This window comes from Echiichthys vipera (assembly GCF_963691815.1).
Source record: "Echiichthys vipera genome assembly, chromosome: 1".
NCBI classification, from domain to species: domain Eukaryota; kingdom Metazoa; phylum Chordata; class Actinopteri; order Perciformes; family Trachinidae; genus Echiichthys; species Echiichthys vipera.
This window is the reverse complement of record NC_139826.1, coordinates 20,190,694-20,213,107: the sequence shown is the minus strand read 5'-3', so window position 1 is coordinate 20,213,107 and position 22,414 is coordinate 20,190,694. Positions and strand designations below refer to the sequence as shown.

The 22,414-nt window shown below is 38.1% G+C and overlaps 1 protein-coding gene across 1 annotated transcript in view; it reads right to left on the bottom strand.

Annotated features, from left to right (window-relative positions):
* Positions 1–22,414, bottom strand: part of LOC310948137 (CUB and sushi domain-containing protein 1-like) — a gene marked incomplete at both ends in the record, with an annotated part of 443,680 nt that overhangs the window by 320,867 nt on the left and 100,399 nt on the right. The window contains one exon of the mRNA XM_083915161.1: positions 17,154–17,370. Coding sequence (XP_083771287.1) covers positions 17,154–17,370 — 217 coding nt within the window. The remainder of the gene's footprint in view (positions 1–17,153; positions 17,371–22,414) is intronic.

The following is a 22,414-nucleotide window of genomic DNA, read 5'->3' as shown; positions in this document are numbered from 1 at the left end:
GTTACCTCTGTTTCAGTGACATGTAGACCCAAACCCTGATTTGAACCTGAGAGTTACACTCTTACCAATGCTGGGCCAAATACTTAAAAAATGAATCCATTCTTATTATATATTACTCAACACTTTAATTTACCTGCTTAGCATGCTGGCTCATTGTCACACATTGTCATGACTTTCTAAGAAAAAAGTAGCCAACTAAACTGACAAAACATGTAATTAAGACAACTTAGTTACCAGAACTGTATTACATATATTTTGGAAGAGGCTAGCTACCTCACGCCGCTGTACCAACTTTGTTCAAGACAAGACTTTCCACTGAATGCAAAAGCCAAACTCAATATATTGAAGTAACAGAGCAAATCTCTTACACTATTCTTTGCTGAATAAGTACGAACCTAATTGCATGTGTATCTTTTGTTAGAATAACAAATTCTGTATTTTTACTTTGGATCCTGCCTTTTTTAGTTTGAGAGCATGTATGTTTTTTTGCTTTTTTTTAAAGTAATAGATAGGCAAAATTTGTATTTTTTTTCTTCCACCATGTGTTCATGGGACTTTACACTTCATTATCTTCAGATAAACATTTTTCTTTCATTTCAAAAGTCCACCGCAGCAGTTGCTTGTTTGCATCTCTATGTATGTATGCTGATACTGCTATTTAAAATGAAACAAGAAAACGTCTCCAATCAGGGAAAAAATCTGCTTGTAAAGAATGACAGTAGAGAAAATGATGGAGGAATGAAGGCCCAATACGAGCAAATGAAAAACTTATAGGCTTAAAAAAGAAATGAGAAGGCATCAAAAATTGGTCGAAATACTGCATTAGTAAAATTGGAAAGAAAAGGAGAGTTGAAGAGAGATGGATGGAGGGAAACAAACAATGTTCCATCTCATCATATTTTCACCATATTTCTTCTTGTCTTTACTTATTCAATTTCCCAATTATAAATTAGACACAGAAGGGTCAAATTACAAAAATACTCCCTGTAAAGTATTAAAGTAAATTAATAAAAGACTAAGAACTATTGAACCTAAAGAACGCTTGAATGACCTAAAGAATGACCGTGAGTCCCCTCTTTCTCCAGTTTCACGTTTGAAGAATCCAAAAATTGGTCTTCATTTTTAAATGAAGTGGTATTTATGGTTGGCGATTTAGCTAAAAGTTTAAACATGTGAAGCATGAAAACAACTGGCTTTTCCTGATGTATGGATAAAACAGAAAGCTAGAGAAGTGGAGAGCATTTGGTTTTTGCCTCTGAATCAAAGCGCTTTCCTCTCTGTGCTTTGATGTATCTGTAGAAAAAAAAACAGCCAGCCAGCCTTTACACCTTGATGGGTCTGAAACAAACATTTTTTTTTTAACTGGATTTTCAGGATTCCACATTACAGCTCAACAAACACCCAAAGGAAGCAAAAATAACAGTAGATCTTCTGGATAAATGCCAGCTCAGATGTTCTACAAATGACAGCCAGCCATTCAGGCAGCCGGTTAGTCAGTCAACCAGTGTGGAAAGGAGTGCCAGGGGCCTCGTGTCTAAATGCCTGTGCACATTACATCTTAAGATGTATGATGTTTTGAAATTCAAAATATAAATCAACTGCTATGCCTAAGGGAAAAAACTAAATAAGAGCGTTAGAAACAGCTGTTACTATAGATCTGACTGTTGCCTTGTAAACTCAAGAGTGTCACACAATTTACATGTATCTAAGGTAATATCGTAGCACTATCTCTGAGTGGAAATATCAATGTGTGTATGTGATCATTAATTTATCCCTGTAGGAACGTCATCATTTTTAATTTACTTCAGTCCAGGTATTCAGACTGCACGCTTGTTACAAAACAAGAGCCATATGATTGTTAAAATGAGGATAGCCTGGCTAACCAGTTGTAGAGTCAGGCCACTTCCATAATCTCCACTATCTATTTTTGCCACGGCACTGTTGCTGCATCCAGGGCTTAGCTCCACCCAAGATGATTGTGATTGGTTTGAAGAAACAAACAATCCAGAGCTGTTTTCAAAAAGAATAATAAGCCAGTGAAGCCAGACCATACTCCAGCATTGACACAGTCTGGCTATGTGAGGCTTTAATGAGGATGACGCAGATGAGAGTGCTTGCAGCAGAACCAGCCAAACATTTTCTTTTATTTATGTGTTCGAAATTGTTTTTTATTTTTATTCTGATTTCACATTGGTTTTATATAGATTGCTATTCATCAATGTCTTGCACAAAAAAAGCGACATTGAAGAAAACAAATGCAATGTCAGGGTGTGTATGTCTAAGTCTTAGATTACGTAAAACATTTTCAACAGCTGAGACATTAAAAATAAATGTTATGACAGCCGATGAAAGAGAGCACTGTCAAAGAAGTTACATCTAACAAACTGAAGAGCAGCATTGAAACACTTAAGGGTCATTAATATTAAGCTATGTTTAATGAAAGAAAGTCATGTTTTAGTATTGTAATGAAGGGATTATTATTATTTTTGGATTACTTCAAAAAAGAAAAAAAAAATCAAAAGTTTTGTTTGAAAATTCAAACATTTGGATTAGACAAACAGCACCATTACAGCACATGAATCACACCACAATGTCTCCTAACCCTGTAACTGTGATCCCAGTCATACTGAGGCATTTCTTTGGAGTCAGGATGGGCAACACATTAGCTGTCAATCACTTGTGTAACCCAATCTGTGTTGGGAACCTCCAGAATTGTGTTCTTTATTATAATTTTCATTACTTCTTCTTGTCAATATATTTGTTTTCTAGTACTTTGCTATCACTGTGTAAACCAAGGGTCTCCAACACATAGAGTGGCTCGCCAAAGGTTCAAAGGCTATGTACACAAACTTGATCAGTCACTTGGTAAACTTATTTACATTTCTATCCATCTAATAGACAGGCTTCCCAGCAGTGTTGTGCCTGAGAGCATTCATTGAACGATAGTTCTGAAGGGACGAATGTGAACTGAACGTACTGTATTTCTGCCTGATGAACGTTTCTGTGAACGCATTCATTCTGGTGTATGGTATGCTCTCTCAGTTTAACCTCATTCAATAGGGCGCCAGATTTCTATAGAGCCCTACAGGCGAAACCTAGGCTTAAACACATCATAAACAGGCCTTTATATGTAGCGGAAAAAACACCCAAACTGGCAACACCAACCACCTGTGTCATCATAACAAAAAAAAAAACAGCATGGAAGTGACAGCAACGTGTAGGGGACAAAGCAGCAAGGATGCGTCGTATTCTCTCTTAAATGAGTTTCATGACAAGGTTGGTGAGGATGGGAACAAACATATTTCTGTGCACTTTGCGCGCCGGGTTGCAAAAAAAAATCTGCACTTCAGTCACATCAACAGCAAACCTGAAATGGCACATTGAACTGAAGCACCCGTTACTTCAAGGTGTGTGCAAGCAAATAAAAAATCAGTCAAGACAGATCCTCGACCCAAACCCCATTAACTGTGTACAATAGCGGCTCCGTTGTCATCTCCTAGCTGCAGCTAGACAACCTGGTGGTGCAGTAAATCATCGGAGGCCTGCAGACTTTGAGTAAAGTGGAAAGCTTTCATAAAATTAATTTCAAGTTCAACCTTAAATTCCTACCTCAGCCTGGTTCCTGATTTTACTATTCATGTAACTTGTTTGTTGAACCGGGTATATTTGGCCAGGATCCCAGTATTGCTTTTTAGTATATACTGAAATGGAAAATTATTAGAATTAAAAAAACATTTGCACCTTAACCTGTTCTTCCTTGAAGCCCCCGCTGGTGGGGGCTTTCAGGCAGTATAACATCATCCCCCTCTGCAGCAACATGTAGCTTGCATACAGACACACATGCTGTATACCCACAGAAAGCTAAGAATCTCTTCTACACGCTCATATAAACCATTTGTGTGACCAACAAACACACTTACAACACCGAGCGATCAAACAATGCGAGGCGAACACACAGAAATACGAGCGACACAGACAAATAAAGCTGGCGCTGTGGCTGCTCTGATGCCAGACAAGATTTCACTGCATCCACTCCATAGCAGAGTCTCCACACATTCCAACAATACTATTTTTTATCCCTCTATGACCAAGTTTCACTGATCCAGCAGCCAAATATGACAGAAAACAACAAGCGCATTTGAAAAACCTTTGTAGTATCATAGCGAAAAGTTTAATCCATAGAAATAAAAACTGCTGAAATGGAAGGACTACATCTCCCAGCATGCTTTGGGGGTCTTTCTGGCTTCCTTGACATGCTTAGCCCGCTTTTCAAAGGCTCTGATTGGGTCAAAGCGCCTGTCCGTCACGCAGTGTCGCTCATGCTTATCGCTTTGTGATTCGCTAGTCGGTTGGTTTAAGTGAAAAAAATGCTCAGAACTTGATTCTATTGGTTCTTACAATTCCAACAAGGTGTCATGCTTCAAGATTGACCAATGGGGACGGAAGATATTGCTGCGCGTAAGGACAAAGGGGCTCTGTCGCGCTAAAAGGTTATGACGCACAGTGACACACTGGAGGCTAGCTTGACGCAAGAATATACGGACTGACACTAGCTGTTCTGCTGCTTTTGTGTATTTTATCTTCCTGTGGCTGTGCAAGCCAAGGATTTGTGTCTTGTAAATAGTTGTTTGCAGAATATTTTGTTTCGCACTTTGCTGTTGCTATTGCACTTTGTTGTTGTTGCTGTTGCTGATTTCCATCATTATTGTTACTATTTTTTATTACTATGTCCCTACTATTATTGTATTATTACAGTTATTGTTGTATCATAGTGAATAAAGTAATCTGCTCCTGTTGGAGACAAATGTAGTCCTTTTGTAGGGTTTATGTGTGTTTGTGAGGGGGTCCTCTTGAAATATATATAGCCTTATAAAGCCTATATATTTCTTTACTAAAACCTCTATAATTTTTTCTCTGCTTTATTTCAGCAGCATCAAACTTCTCACAGGTGATGTCCAGATGTTTTTCCATGGCTTTATTGAGTTTCTTGGCTACTGTGGCATTATTTTCAAAGGGATATTTATATAAAATGACATTTTTTTTTAGGCGAGGGAAGAAATTCTTTCATTAATGCTTTGTTCCATCTGCATTTACTCTGACACAGTTGCATTAATAGTGCTGCTTCTGATGAAATCTCACAAGTGTTACCTTTATTTTAATACCAAGATAATGCACATAAAGCTTGTAATTACAGAGATATACAGTACCCTATTTATTCTGAGCATGTCATTTTCGAGCAAGAACCTCAAAAAGGGACTCAGGGAAGAACAGGTTAATGATTACTGTCCTGTTTTTTTCTTTATAATTCCTTATTAAAAAAGACCGTTCAAGCAGCAAGTTTTTCCTCATGGTTTTGAAAATATACTGTAGGTGTGAAAGCTGCAGCTGCTCGTGTGTGGACTGAATGGACAGCAGCAAAGTGTTAAAGCAACAATGGGGAAATGCTGTCCCCTCAATTTTAATGTAAACCCTGGTTGGATAAGGATTCAAAATTGGATATGAAGATGAAATCTGACGTGTAGTTTAAGTGTTGAAACTATTAAAATAATTGCTGTTTGTGGTTCTATATAGACTGTAGCAATAATTTTGAAAACCATTAGCTTGTAGCAACATATTGAAAAAAAGAACTATGAACTAGTTTATTTTCGGAGCTGTGAACTTAGTTAAAATTTGGAATTATGAACTATGAACTGAAGTAGTTCATTTTAAAATTTGTGAACTGGACTGAACTAGTTCATGTAGAAAATGAACTTGCCGAACACTGCTTACAGTCCTTCTGTTCCAAAATTATTATTTGCCAATGAGCTGTTAGTTAAATGTGTTACGCTGCTTCCGGTTTGGTTACGTCAATGACATGGCATAATATTAGGTGATTGTTAGGAAGCTAGCATACACACATGGCAATAACTGGGAGAAACAGCCAGGCCTATGTAACGCAAAACACATACAATTTTCATGAGGAATGAAAAACATATGGTACGAGCGTGTCAGTTGGGAAAAGATGCAACGTTGGGCCCAACCTCACCAAAGTCTACGGGACTTTTCAAAGGACTTTCTGGCTGGTAGCCGTTAATAATGGAGAAGGTAAAGGTGACAACAGTCTCTGTTTACAAAACTAACGAATAATTGCCAACACAGCAACTTTGTTTAAAGTTGCGCACATTTAAAAAAAGCACAAAAAGCTCTTCACTGATGGTGGGATTGTAAAAGAGGCGTTAACAGCGGTGGCTGAAATGTTAGTAGAAAGTAATGGCTTTCAAGAAGTCTTAAATAAGTTTTTTTTTTTATTGCATCGTATCGAACCGCACAGAATCATTATACATTAAAATGCATCATTCTCTGAATCATAACTCAGCCCATGTATCTAGATATTGTACCTATCAAATCCTCTTATAAGGGAAAGACACACACCCCTACAAATTAGCTCTCAGAGGCAAAAAGATTTGATACCTCTGGTGGGAACAAACTAAAGGAGTGAGTCAGACAATTCACTGAGGTGACACTTCTGTGAAATGGCTGTATTTTTGGTAAATTCAACTTTTACTGCAGATGTCTTAATAAATGTCACTGGAAGTCAGGTTTAAAGATATATTAAAGACAGAATTATTCAAGAAGTGTGTGTGTGTGTGTGTGTGTGTGTGTGTGTGTGTGAGGCCGTTGGCATACACTTTCCTTTCTTTTTCACTTTCTCTCTCATCATCATCATATGATGTCACTCGGCTCTTCTTCATCTCTGTTTCTTAACTTTCTATTTCTATTGCTTCATCTCTCTTTCTGTATCCCTTCACCCCCCACTGTGTCTCAGCGGTGACAGGTGTTCGGTGAGGCAGGAGGCCTGCAGATCTAAATGTTCTCATCAGTCCAACAGTCCAGCCCAACAGCTGAACTCAGCATCAGTCCACAGCCTGCTCCAAGGAATGTAACTCCTCCCAGTCACTTTCATTCTTGACAACAATACACATTTATTTTTCTGCTGACAAAATACTCCCTGCTACCATGGAAGTATTAGCTAAAGTTTGTGAATCCAATACAGAAGACCAAAGGGTCGATAAGTTCACAAGGGACTTTGATTTGCTGGTCCTTTCGGCAGTGTTAAATACCTTGACTGGGTTTCACATATGTGATAATGCAAGTCATACAAAAAAGTATATAGCTACTACTACAACTTAAAAGAACCATGTCACATAGTTCTGAAATAATTACGTGATTAATCAATTTGTTCAGCAGCAGTGAATTTAAAACAGTTTAACGATTCTTCATTTAGGTTATTTTTTTAAATGCCATATTTTAACTGGATGCAGCTTCTGGATTTGTTTTTGTTTTTTTTCGTTTCCTTATGTCATTGTAGTTTTAACATATTTGGGTTTTGAACTGATGGTCCAACAAAACAAGCAATTTAAAGATATCACCTTGGGCCCTGACAAATTGTGATGAACATTTTAAAATATTGTCTGTCTGACTGACTTGTTTATGGACTGTATAATTATTGGCTGATCATAAACATAATGGACAGATTATGAAATCATAACAATAATTGTTAGCTGCAGCTCTATAAAACATTACAAGACTTGCACCAAACATAAACAGCTTACTGCCTCAGTGACAATGAAAGCTGCATATTCAGCCATATTTGGGCAAAAAAGTGAATCTCTGGATCATGTTGAGCACTCAGACAAGCAGTAGAGAAGTAGATTAAGCTACATGAGTAGTTTGGGAAGCTTCTCCTACATTTTGGAGCTTTTGTTCCCGCTGCAAAATGGCTGTGACTCCATGCTGACTGCAGCTGCCATCCTCTAAACATAAGCAAGCTACAGCGACAGCGACTTTTTGAAGCCACCTGTCAAACCTGCAGGAGGAGGAGTGTTTGTATAATTATTATAATCCAATCATCGTCTTTAGCAGAGTGTTCTTTTGAGCCTACATGGGAAAATACAACTCCAGTTGTAACTGGTGTTAGCCACAGTGTGGTTTCAGTGCTTGGCTGGATAACAGGATGAGGAAAAAAAATAGATGCTTATTCGACAGAAATCATGCATATTCTTTTTAGTTTCTATCTCAGTTCAACTCTTATCGGAATGTGAAAAGTGCACTCAACTTTTTGATGTCTGGGTGACAAGTCGAAGCAGCTTAGAGAATTATCAAGGATACAATAAGACAGACGGACAGAACTACCAACCGCAGAGGGAGTTAGTTCTACTAGCTTTAGCATCCTCTGTCTGTCTGTGTGTGTGTGTGTGTGTGTGTGTGTGTTTAAGTTCTTCTCTGGTCCTGTGTCTCTTTCTCTATGTGCTTCTCTCTCTCTCTCTCTCTCTCTCTCTCTCTCTGTCTGTCTCTGCCTCTCTCCAGCAGTCCTACCTTCTCTCTCTGCTCCCCTTCTCTGTTCACACTTCTATCCTTCCTTCCCTAGCGGTAGTCCTGGATTAGTTCCATTGCCTGGTTATCTAGTGTTGGGTCTCTTTTTCTCAGAAAAGTGCCGTCTTTAGTCCGCAGTTACCGGGGGGTAGTCTAAGTTTGTATGAATGTGTGTGTGTGTGTGTGTGTGTGTGTGTGAGTGTGTGTGTGTGTGTGTGTGTGTGTGTGTGTGTGTGTGTGTGTGTGTGTGTGTGTGTGTGTGTGTGTGTGTGTGTGTGTGTGTTTGTTTACAAGATGTTGCCTGGAAATGTGTTTTGTGACAAGAGTCATAGTTACTTTGAACATGGTATCCATTAGTATTATGGTCAGTATCCAAACTGTATTGGACTTCATTGTTACTTGGACACTACTTTATTTATTTTTTGGATTATTTTCTGACTGCACTACTGTAAAAGATATACATATCTCAACTACCTTTGTGTGTTGCCAAAAGCAACAGTTAACACATATTGTACAATTATTGAAAGGGAGTTTATTTTGCGTGTGTCTTTGCATGTGCATGCATGCATTTACTGTTTGAATTTGTCTATGCATTGTGCAAGTGCCCTGAAATTTTCTCTTCATCAACACAAACGCATGTTTTGTTTTTCCTTTAGCTCCGTCTCTCTTTAAAAAACATCAACATCTCTCAAAACATGATGAACAAACACTTGTTCTTGTAAAATTGTGCTTAGTTGCTGAATATGCTTATGCACATTTTTTGCTTTAGCCATACCACCATCAATATCCTTAAGAGGGGTCAACTTCAGGGATGACTTTACTGAAGAAATATCTATATATATATTTATTCTTATTGTTATTTTTTTTGGATCATCTATATTACATAAGAGGTCATGTACAGTAATAATACAGATAGACCCACAGGGAAAAAATGCAAAATGATGATGAGTGTGTCGCTCTATGTGCGGTTTAAGCGGTTCCCTGTGGACAGATGCCTTGGTTAGTGACTAGCCTTCCTGGTTGCATTGACTTAGCAAAAACATTACACCTATTCCTTGAGGCTGAATTTGTGCTGGTCTATGACAAATATGACCGTTGGCACCGGTAGAAGCAGAGGCTGCAAACGAGGACAGACGTGTCCCGTAGCTGCTAACTCTCCTAAAATAATTTCATTAATATGCATCTGAGTTTTGGCCTCATGGTGTTTCACAATTTCAGTGAAGTTTTTAGGCAAAATGAGTGGAATATGGGGTACACCACTTTTACCATACAAATATATTACTATTGAATAGTATAGAATACTCAATTTGCATTTACACAACATCTATTCACACCTGAGATAGACCCTAGAGCCATAATTTGAAACTTAGGAAAAGTAATTCCTTAACTAAAAATCCATTGATATGACTCCAACTCCATTGCAGTACCTCTGTCCACGTTGCTATTCGGATTACCATGAGACTCAGTGCAGGAAGGGTCTTTCTATATTTATAAATCCCATAATCCAATAATCCCATCATCTTTGTGAATCCTGTAATCACAGTTTGCCTTAAGACGAAGTGTATCAATGTAATGCTAGAAAGTAAAGAGGGTGTCTGAGAATAAGCTGTAAGGAGCAAAGATCAATGGCAAAAACAAATACAACAAATACACAGTAATGAAAACTCAAGTGTTCAAGATGTAACACTCCAGTGCAGGTAGGGTGTTTTTATAGCGAAGATTTACAAGAAGATAGTAAAATAAATTATGTATTAAAGGATAGGATAGAATTTTTCACATCTATCTGAGCCACATGTCTATAAGGACATTGAGAGAATAATTGGTTGCTGTAATCATATGTCATTTCCATATTGGCTGTGAAGGGATCTCTTACTAGCATAAAGAGTGAAAGTGGAGTAAAAAAGCCCTCTCTTTGTGTGTTTTTTTAAACATTAAGCAGCTTGAGTTTGTCAAATTAAGTGGGTCTTTTTAGGACGTTATTCCATCTTTGTGCTTTCCCAAACAATGTTGTTGTTGAGGAAGAGTAACACAGAGAGGTCTCCCATGAATGCCATGCCTCTGGACAATCAGCTGCAGTATATAGAAAAGTGAGTGTGTGGGTTTTGCTGATATTAACAGTTTCACAGTGTGGTATAAAGGTGCATCCATGTGCTTTATTGTTAGTCACTTTGGTATAATGTGATGTAATGTGTGTAACTTCTTCTTAATTGCTTGTTTAAATACAGCGATACTTAGTGCCATTATGGCTGTACTCCATAATTAACTATAATCTAAACACAGGTGCATGGTTTCACAGACATACACCAGGTATAAGCCAATACATAAGTGTGTGTATCATACGTTAGAGTGACATACATCTGAGACACACGAGCCCTTTTTTGCACACAGTAATCATCAATCTGATTCGTCGAAGAGTGTGAGGACAGATACACAGTAATATGAGATATTAATTTTCACACATACAGTATATGGTTTCATTAGATACAACTAACTTCACCTAATGCAATGCAGTACAACAGTTTTGTGTAAAGAGTGCATTGTATTGAAAGGTGTTTCTAATCTTGTGTCCACCCCCACTGACATACAGAAAACAGGGATGCTGTGTTTACTGGTGAATTAGTAAACAAAGCATGTTGACAGTGCACAATAAACCAATTTATTTGGCCACTACAACAAGTGCCCGAACAATTGTGATGGAAATCGTCAAGTGGGAGTGGCAATGACAATTTAGAGTCATCAATCAACCTAACACATGCATGTTTTTGGACTGCGGGAGGAAGCTGAAGAACGTGGAGAGAACCCACGCAGACAAGGGGAGAACGTGCAAACTCCACACAGAAGGGCCCAATAATTAATTCAAATCAAATGAGTATATTTCAAAGTTATGGTCTTTTTATGCGCAAAATATCCCTTTATGTTTCTCTGGACAGTGTTTCTTATAGAGCTGCAGTAAAAAGGTAGTACAAATAACAGAAAATAACAATTTCGTACAATATTCTTCCAATTCTTTTCTCTAACTCTGTATGGCTAGAGCCTCATATTAGCTGGGGGTAATATCACTTACATTAAAAGAGCATTTAAAGTGAGTGAAACGTTTCAATATTCATACGTAATATCATCTGACCATTGTTTTATGACAGACTCGCAGATAATAATGCATATTGCTATGCACATAATCACAGATGTCCATTAAGTTTGAACAGAAGATGGTCCAGAAGTGGACTTGGGTTAAATTGATATCATACTCCAAGTAATGATGGATGAAATACACAGAAGTGGGTTTTTGGTGTGGATACTATCTGAACTGATGGAGGCCTGTGGACGGAGAAATGTTTGCACCATGTTGTACATAAATATGATGGTATGGAGATTGTGCTCTTCTGAAGAACGTGTTACTTTGCTCAAGAGTGGATCACATACAGAGCAAGAAATCTCCTAACTTGGTCAAAGAGCAGCTTAACAAACCTGTGCAGCAGCTTACAGGACCTGCAGGGTACATGACGGTAAGATGTCAATGGTTTGCCTTGTTGTACCCTCTGATCTAACTCCATAATGACTCTGCCTGGTTCTGAGAAACTAACTTCAACCAAATGACATTTCATTTACAGTAAAAGACACTGGCAGAGAGCAGGAGGTGGTTCCTGTATGAGATAAGCTTTTCAATTTCACAAATAAATATTTTCACACTGTTGACTTCAGTCATCAGAGTGAGTGTGATGGAGTAGAGTTGCCACTGCTGACGCACAGCTGGGGCTGGTAGGAAGAGGCCGCAGATGCCGGGTCAGCCCTTTTATGTATGAGATTGCAGCATTCCCCACACACAAGGTCTGAAGGGCAGTTGGAGGGGTGGCTGTAAGAGAAAGATATATCCTGCCTCATCTGTGCTCCTCTTTGTGAACAAAGAGAGAGCAGTCAGCTCCTCTTGGCTTCATCCCACTGCCCATGTGGGCAGCCTGATGGGTTCATATCAGTAAGTATTGCACCATTCAGCCAGAATCTGAGAGGAGGAGAGGGTTTTAGGTCAACCAGCTGACCACTGCCCTTGTGGAGCTTAGACAGATAACAGGCAGCAGCAGGATAATTGGAATATGCTCTTTTATTTATGTAAAAACATAGATTTCAGTCTAATGGTAAAAGGAATAGTGTGTGTGATTTAATAGCTACTAACACTCAGCTGGAGCTGGAGGAAGCCTTACAAGCTGGGCTGAAGCTTTGTCTGCCGTAACACACACACACAACGGAGACCCTGAGGGCACAAAAGAAGGCCAACCAGTGGTCTCATTTCAGCACTATGCTGCCTGCCCTCGGTCATGTCCACACAATTCAGAGAAGTGTTAACATCAACCGAGGAGCTGAGTTGAGAAGAGAATGAGCCTGCAACTCCCAGCTCAGTCACTTGCTCTAAATAACACTGAGATCAGGTTCACTGTGTGCACTCAGTGCACTTAGAGACCAGAACCTCAGAAAGAAAAATTAATGCACCACTCTTCTATAGATATTTTAAATGTGGGGGCATGAAGCAGGCAGAACAGTTGAAATCCACCTGCTGTGTTTGGGTGGCTGTCCGATAATGCCGGTGCCAAATAACTCCAGGGCTATGAAACACCAGTGACAAAGCCGCCACGCTGGCAAAGAGTTGCAGCTCCTGCCTCACTTGCCACTGCAATTATCTACATCAAACTTTTTTTTCAATTAATGAATGGATAGGTAGTCGTATAATAAGCAGAAATAAACTAATTCTAGTTCTACCCCACTCCACCCTGCATTCAACTTTTCAAAAGGACTTCTTAAATGAACACAGAGCTGGATAATGATAGTGATAATAGTGATACTGCAGGTGTTAATAAAACAGCAAAAAGCAGGAGAAAAGACCAGAGCACATTGTTGTCCCTCTTAGCGATGTAGAAAGCAATCAGCAGCATGTGGTCTAAGGAAAGCCCAAAAGGGCCAGGCATACGTAACCCTGTTAAGTATCCTTACTCATAAAATAAATAATTCATGGTTTATATGAGTTCATGTTTGGTTAAAACTTTAATTAGAAGTCTATCAAAAATGCAACGGTTAAAATAGCCTGATAAAAGAGGAAGGTGTAATGAATAAGATTAAAAGACACAAATGTAAATTGTCAAATAATTCATTTTATTTTGAAGAAACTCATGAAGAGAGAGGAAGTACTGATTGAGAAGAAGTGTGATCCTGGCATTTTGTTGGTTAAAGTGTGAGAAGGTGTGTTTTGGGAGAGCTTGAGAGAGAGAACAGCGATGTGACTAAGTGCAACGGGGACGCATGTCCGCGAGTATGATATTCTACAAAGAAAATAGTTAAGTGTGTAGTTTGCAATGTTTAAGAGACTGTCTGCTCGACACTCGGAACCTGGATATTGGAGCTATTGCTGTTCGGTGTACAGCTTGAGAAGTTTCAACTCGGAACTCCTGTTGAAGATGCACTGTTTTAGCTTAGCCCAGCTACTGAGCTAACTTTGAGTGTGTTGTTAGCATTTGTTAGCTAAGCGAATGAACTTAGCCGTGAGGAGCTAAACCAGCTTCTGATAGGCTGTGCCTTGTGGTCTCAACGCGGGAGCAGGAGGAATCGGCTCGGCCGCTGCTAGAGTATGTGACTCGTCGTCGTTGGATATCGTCCCGAGCTGCTAGGCTCCATCGCCTGCTCGTCTGTCTTCATCTACCTTCATTGTCACCTTACAGACTTCGGACGCTGGATTTCATCGCACTCAAAATCTAAATATTTAGGGTTGAATTTAGTTGGAGTAAATTGAATGGTATTTTGAGACTTAAAGAGTAGTTTTGAAACTTAAAGGATTAGGATAGACATATATTTTGGGGAACTTAAAGGTGTTCTATTTAACTGAAAAGGCACTATTTGGTGTTTTGCTAAATTTGATTTATTCTATAACTGGCCGTAAACAAATAATTTACCTTAAATATATTTCAGTTAAAGTGTATTTGTGTTTTGTTTGAATACATTTAAAACCTGAAGTAAATCATTGATTTGTCTTTTTTTTTTTTTTATAGAGTCTTGTGATATTTCCTTTGCCAAAGTTGAAAAGGTGAATTCATCTAGGTGTATCAGTTGAGGTCGTATTAAACGAAATCCAAATTACTTTCAGAAAATTACTTAAGAAAATAGGGTTAACATACAGTAAATGAACCCAGAAGCCTCCCCTTAGTAAAAAGGTCTATTGAGGGGAGTGCTACACATAGATGAGTCACTGCTACACTTCACATGCTGCTGAATTTTCCACAGTCACGATAATCTACATCTACCGACTTTTATAAAAATATTTTTTATTTTTGATAATTATGTTCTTATAACTGACGAAAATAATACATTTGTGAAAAAAGAAGACACTTCAATAGAGTGTTTCAATCTTTAATACTGGACATACATTCCTACCTCTATATTGCTTTAGCCCACATAAATATCTTTCCAAATAACTGTCTTTACTGCAGCCTTGCCTTTCTAAAAGGTGCAAAAAATGTGACCTGACAGTGAAACAGCAACAAAGCATACAAGCCTCCACACAAATCCACCACCCAGTATAGTCTGTAGTCTAAAAGAAAAGAAAATTCTACTCAAACACTGATAAATCATACAGCTATATCAGGTTTTCAAGAAAAAGAAACCTACTGTTATCCATAACTGCACCACCAACCTCAAACACTACTTGGTGCATCCCCATCTCATCCCTCCTACACACAACCCGAGAACTATGAATACGATTCTCACAGTTTGCCAGCTTTGTAGATGTTGTTCTTCAACAACATTACAATCCTACCATTTACCAAATACTGTCGATGCCAATTCATTAATGACTTGTATTTTCCTGCATGTTTGTTGATCAATGGGGAAAATAAAGATTTAATTGAGCTGTATTTAACATAGATAGATTGGCTATATTCACATACTGTCAGCATTGTCATATTCATCTTGCACGACAAAATAAAAAAAGCACATTAACAATTGTAGCAAGGGTTTTTGATGTCTCAAAAATGTGGATGTTACTTTCAGGCCTCCGTTGTTCAACTTGCCTTATGTATTCATTATGTCCAGACTTGACAGTGTGTTGGAGTCACAGTTATGATTAACTTATTTGATTCATTTTTTAAAGAAAGAAAAACATCATGTGAATGTTTTGTGGTTTCCCTAGTGTTCTACAATCATAAAGTGAATATCTCTGGCATCTTTTGAGCTCCTCTCAAGCATTTCTCACAATTTTCTGACATTTCATGGTCCAAATGATTATTTGATTATGAAAATAAGAATTTGTAGCAGTCCTTCATCTTTGACTTATTATAACAGAATCACAGACTCAGTAATTTTATGATTGATTGGGGTCATGAACAATAAAAAGTGTACTTTTGTTTCCAAATGATTTTCAGTTCCATTAACCTGCTACAATTCTGTTTACATCTGTAAACATTAAATATAATTTGTTTTTTTCCTATTTTCCTTATCACCATTACTGCAGAATGTAGCTGCATATTGAAGATCATTTATATTTATTAATATAGAAAACTATGCTTCTTCACTCTGCTTTGAGTTAGAGCTGCATGGTTATCTTACATTCCAGTTGCAGTTGTGTAATAAAATTAGCATTATATCTTGAATTTAGATGCAGCGTACCATAGTATGAACCTTAAAACGATGGTAAACGGTGTAAATTGTATATTGAGTAATGTAATGTTGTCAGAAATAGTTTTTGGGAATTTGTGCATATCCTGAATTGTAAAAGATAAGATTTGATTTCCTCCCACCTATACAGAATATAGACTCTTGCCTATAGGCACTTTTATGCTATTTCTCATTGTTCTTATGTCATTTGCTCTCTACTCCTAACAGCCTAAATACTACCCAAGGAAGTAGTATAAAATGAACAGTTTATAGTATATGTAATAGTGAGACTAATTTCTGTTCTGCCACTTCTCTTCAGATGTTATACAAAGCAGTTAAATATTTAGCCTTTGCAGAAAAGTATTTTTTTAGGCCTTGTGATTTATAGGCCTGCATATGTTACCAAAATCCCCTGTAGCCTAAACTACAGTGTTGAACTTTCCTTGCTCAAGGACACAGAACAAAGACATATAGTTAATTTTGGTTGGAGGTAAGACTAAATGTTACATTTTACTATTCAAACGTTACATTAATATTAAATTAAATTATGTATTAAATTAAGCTAATGATAAAGTTTTTAGAAGACGATAAATTAGCCTTCCCAACTATTGCTTTGTCAAAGTGGCTTCTTTATTAAAGGTGGCATATCCTGAAAACTCACTTTTTCAGTACTTCAGCACTTACAGTACATCTGGGGTGCCTATGGGAGGCGTGTCAGACAGAGAGTGAATACAGGTATGTTCAGATGTGTTTCTTGAACATTTTAACCCAAAATACAAGTATGAACCTGAAAATGAGCATGTCTCCTTTAAATCTCAATGTAGTTTGTCCGACAACTTTTTGTCACCATGAAAAAGAGTAAACCATGGGTGTCCTCTTTTAAACTATTTATCTGAAATGACAGAAAAATCCCATCAAATTAAAGCTGACACTGGCTTTTCTTTCACTTCACAGCCAATGTGTCATTTCTAATCGAGGGAGAGATAATCATTCAAAGAATTATGCTGTTGCCTAAATGTCAAGTTTCTGTTCAAAAGAGGTGGATAAGTAGAGCTGAGGAAGAGGATGGGCTACACAAACTGAATGTCACAGAGGTTCGAAGAGAAAGAGGGAAGGGAGAGCAACAGAGAGGGATACAAGATCAGACTGTGGATCAAGAAAATATTTCTAACCTCATTTTTAAGTTGCCAGGCGACGGTTGTCCATCGTAAACTGATACAATATCAAAGTCTTCCTCCAGTGCCAGCGTGACGAAGGTTAGCTGGATTCGGTTCCTCTCTCCTGTTATTATCAGCCATGTACAGTTGGCATAGTTGGGATAGCCGTGGGGGAAACCTGGCGACTCTATGGTACCATTCAGTCCTTGGACTACACCACCACAAGATTCAGCTGGAAAAGAGAGATGGGACAAAATCATATTAGAATATTAGGATATCAAACTTGCATCCTGCATTAAATTATATACAGTAATTCAGGCATAAATTCCTACCTTCCATACTGTCATTTTTAGCCTGTAGCCTTGTAAAGTTTGTCAAGTTCTGTACAGAGTTCTTTCAAGAAAATAAAATGTGAACTGAGCTAATGTAATTTTAAGTTATATGTCCTCTAAAACATTTACAAATACTGTAATGAGTTGTATTATAATTCACTGTGCACAGCTTAATGCGTCATGTGCCAAGTCAAGTGTTACCAGAGTAACAAGCCCCTATCCTCACACGCAACTCCAACATAATGCAACACATGCCTCACAGCCTCCCATGACACTAAAGCATATGCCATGTGAAGCTTTCATGCAGTGCCTCAATGAGTACACACTGTATGTATTTAGATTTCATGGCTCTAACCCTTTAATCCTGACAATGTTAGTGCTGCGATCTACTGATCTCAGACTAGAAATAACTTCCCATGACACATACACACATAAACATGCATACTGTATGGTGTTTAACAGCATGTACCGTGTGATCACATTGCTCATTCATTAAAATCCCATGACAATGCTTACTCACACTGGACATGTAGAAAAAACATGTTCTTCATAAAAATATGTAAGAATGTACATTTCTGGAAATGGTGAGCAAAGATTCAATTCTTAGAATACCACGTATACCAAGTATTCCCTAAAAATCTGTATGTGCATGCTTAAGTGTGAGAAGTGTAACATTCTCGTGATAAACATTTCTCTGTAGACGCATGTCATGTCGAGTCTCTTATCAATGTTAGTCAAGCATGTGAGGCTTAACTTAGACTTGACACAAATCTTTAGAAAGGACTTGATTTATTTTAAATAGACATTTGCTTTTTCTAGATATTGAGAAGTTACTACATGTTTTGTGTTTGAAAGATGATAAGAAGATTTAGTGCAATGAGCACAAACTTGGCAACCTACTAGGACACAGCAGAGCAGCAGAGACAGTTTAAGGTATTGTTGAAAATACGACTCAACTTTTCATGACCAGTGTCTTTAACAGATTTAAATATGGAATTTCTGTCTTGCTTGACTTATAGCAGGGACTCAACTTGACCTCAGTTGATCATCACCACATTAACTGGAGACTTGAAAGAGACTTGCTTGTTACTCTCTGCTCTTGACACTAGTATGATATACTGTATATTATGAAATGGATGGCTCGAATCAAGCAATCTAATTGGTTCTTAGCTGTGATATAATTCCTGTATCAACTATGATGTCCAATTCCTTGACACAATTTTTATATCCCTCCACTTCCATCTTTGTATAGTGTAGGGATATAATTTAAACTTGCAGGAGATTTCAATATATTTATAAAGTGGTTTGAGCAGTACTTTCGGCCCTCCACACTCCCACTGGGTGTCAGTCACTACTGAATACTTCCAGTATGAATGTATTTCACAAGAGACATAGTTGCATGGACATACATAGAAGAACATACTCTATATAGCCGGCGAGATTTTGAAGAATTCATAACCAGCTTTTAAGTGAGATGTTCAGTGAGAGACAAAAAGAGGCAGCAAATGAATAATAAAGCAGCTCGTAAAGCTGCAGAAAGTTAATCTAATAAGAAAATGAAACATGTAACTGCAGCAGACACAAAAGAAATAGTCAGATCTAAACAAAAGCATACCAAAATTTATAGCAGCTAAAAAAAGATGTGAGAAAGGCAAGCGCTTGCTAAGGAGGCCAGTAAAAGCAAAGCCAATGAAAAAACAGTACAGTACTGAATGTAAAAGCCAAAAAAACAACAACAAAATCAAGGTTCAAGGATTGTCCTTTATGGCACACAGTGTGTCCACTCTTTATTCGTTTACAAATCCTACCTGCACTTCTCTCCTCCATCTGTCATCTTTAGCTGGAGAAACACTTCATGCAGTATACTCCTACTGCTACTCCAATAAACAGGGCAAGTAACTGTGTAACTGTGTGCAACGGTTTCTTAGCTCACACATAGCTATTGATTTATTAACCAAATATCGCTGGGAACACAATTTCTCCTTAACACACACACACACACGCATATATACAGCATATAAAAGAAATGCGTGGTACACTCCAGAGACAACTATCTACTAGGTCACAATATAGTCAAGCAAATGCTAAAAAAAGATTTTTGTGGTTTTGTGTTTTCCCATCAAAACGAGATCAGAATGTCTGCATGTGCACAAACCAGATGTTCTTGTTATTCTGAAGAAACCCACAAACAAGTAAATATCTATACACAGGGCAAAATGTACAAGCTGGCAGCAACAGAGATGCACATATGTACATGTACTCTCTCACTCACACACACAAACTTCTAACCATCTGGAGTGTCCAGATTAATTTCAGATTGTTCTCCACTGTCTTTCCAACCCAATTCACCTCTCCCCCTTAGCTGTGTTTGTGTGTGTCTGCAGTTGTCTCTCTTTCTATCCATGGTCTCTTCTGATGTCAGATCAACCTCTGCCCCCTTCGAGCAGATGGAATAAGTAGAATTTTGCAGATATTTGCATCAAACCGGATGCCATATTGTAGCACCACACTTGGGGCATTTCGCTAAGAAGTGATTTGCCTTGCCTCTTAGTAGATGTAGCATCAAGTTCTCCCCTGTCTGGTTTTTCATACTAAGATTTTTTTAGTGTAGTGTAAGCTTGTCCGATAGAGACTGTCCAGTAACTGAAAATCATATGGCCAGTCCTTCCAACAGCTGTTCATGTGATGAAGACAGCACTTACTCATTGTAAGAAATCACAGAAGAGAAGAAGAGTCTAAAGCTCCACCGGCAGCACAGTGGTGTTAACTAGATGTTTAAATTAGCATGCTAACACGTTCACAGTGACAGTGGCCCTCATTTATCAAACAAACGTACGGCAGAAAACTGTGCGTACGACCATTTCCTGGCAAACGTCGGCATTTATCAATTTGGACATGAGCAGGAGCTACGATCAAATCTCACGTCTGGTCTGAGATCGTGTATGCAAATTTCAGCGTGTGTATTTGCGGTGCAGCACAGCAAAATCTGGCTGAAAATAATATACAAACCTCAGCTGTCATTAAGCATAAGCAGTCACATATTAAGAACAGATCAAAACGGATTCTTAAAACGAATAAAAAAAATAAAAATTGTGGTTGGAGCAATTGATTGTATTCATGTGCGTCTGAAGGCACCATCTATGAATGATTACGCATTCATCAATCGCCAAAACTACAACTCGATAAATGTACAGGTGATTTGTGATGCCAAGCTGTCGCTTTTAAACGTGGCGGTCAGGTGGCCAGGGGGAACACACGATTCTTTTAAATATCAAAACAGCTCGGCTCCAGCCCCGCGACCCCGACATTGAATGAATGTGTTGGCGCGCGGCTACAGCAAGACGCACTGCAGAGCCAAAGTCATCTCCTCGGTTAGTGGCTACTCTAGGTAAATTGCATTAAATCAAACAAGGTATCAGATGATTAACATCTTGATATGGTTCTTTTAGGTGACAAAGGTATCGTCTAACGGTATACCTAATAACCCGCTGGCAAACCCCGCTACAGAGCAAGAGCGCAGGTGTTGTGCCGTATTCAGCACCCCTGCCGTGAAATGCTGCCCCTCGCATTATAGGTGATATTCTGGATCAGAAGGCTGTTGTTTCAACCTATAGGAGTAGTTTATATACAGGTAACCCACAACGGTCAGACCATTGGTTACTTACAATCACAAACTTGGATAATAGCGAACACAAAACAACACCTTTTTGTATGTTCTGTGGAAATATACTGCAGCCATAATTACAAAATGAATGTAATGGATCTTTTGAGCAAGTTGAATGTATTTGACTGGGCGTTTCCTAAATATAATCCCATTTTTTCTTGCAATTAATAGGTTAAAAAGTGTGTGCTTTTAATGTGGTTACCTGCCAATATATGAGCTGTCTGATGTTTTCATTATCTGAACTTACCAACTAATTTTAAATTGAAATTTATTTTGGTGTGCAATTAATAATGGAGACAATAAGGCAAGACATTGTACATTTAAAAAAATAGAAAATAAATTACTTATTTGCTAAACAGTAAACAATAGAATGACTTCTGAATGTGCCAAATGACCCATCATCATTCTTTTGGAATAGACAGCAGAAAATAGAGAAAAAAGGTGTGTGTGAATGTGCAGATTACATTAGGGATGTCACAAGAACCGATACTTGCGATACCTTTCGATTCTAAAATAAAAAAACACAGATGATGCATATTTTTTGAGGCACCAGAAGCACAGATGTACCGTACCTTTGGGTGCTGTGACTCTGCCAGAACTAATGGGGGCAGTATAACGAGTGTTCCAGTCATACTTGCATTCAGAAGTAGGAGGTCACGAAGAAGTAGTGCCCACATGGCATATCAAAGTGAACTACATCAATCGCTTTTCGCCGACTTGTTAATAAAAAAGGCACCATGAGTCATAGATGGAAGTACTTTGCGTATGAGGAAGATGACTGTGGAGTTATGATCAATCCGCCAATATGCAAACAATGCTACTGCGGTCTTCAAACCAAGGGATACTTCAACAAGCAACATTCAAAAACGCAACTGACACATTTCCTCAAACAAAACTATAAAGACGGATCAGATAGTTAACGTTATGTTTAACATTGTAATGAAAAAGTAAGCAAGAAGGCATTCAGGACAGCCATGGTACAGCTACTAAGCCAAGGTGATTTTTGATTCATATATATTAACAACATCCAAACGTTTAACGTTAGCCTGTATTTTGTAGTAATACAGCCTCAGCTAATCAGTTAGCACGCCTCTTTACATTTCATTCGGTTGTATCAACTAAATACTTTTGCAAATGCTTGCAAACATTTTTATTTTTATTTTTTAACATCAATTACCTGCCACCACCATGTAAAATGTCTGTAAAAATGACTGCATCTACTTTTAGTAAATTAGGTGTGTGTGCGTGAGTGTTTCTTTGTTCCAATGTGTGCATTCTGT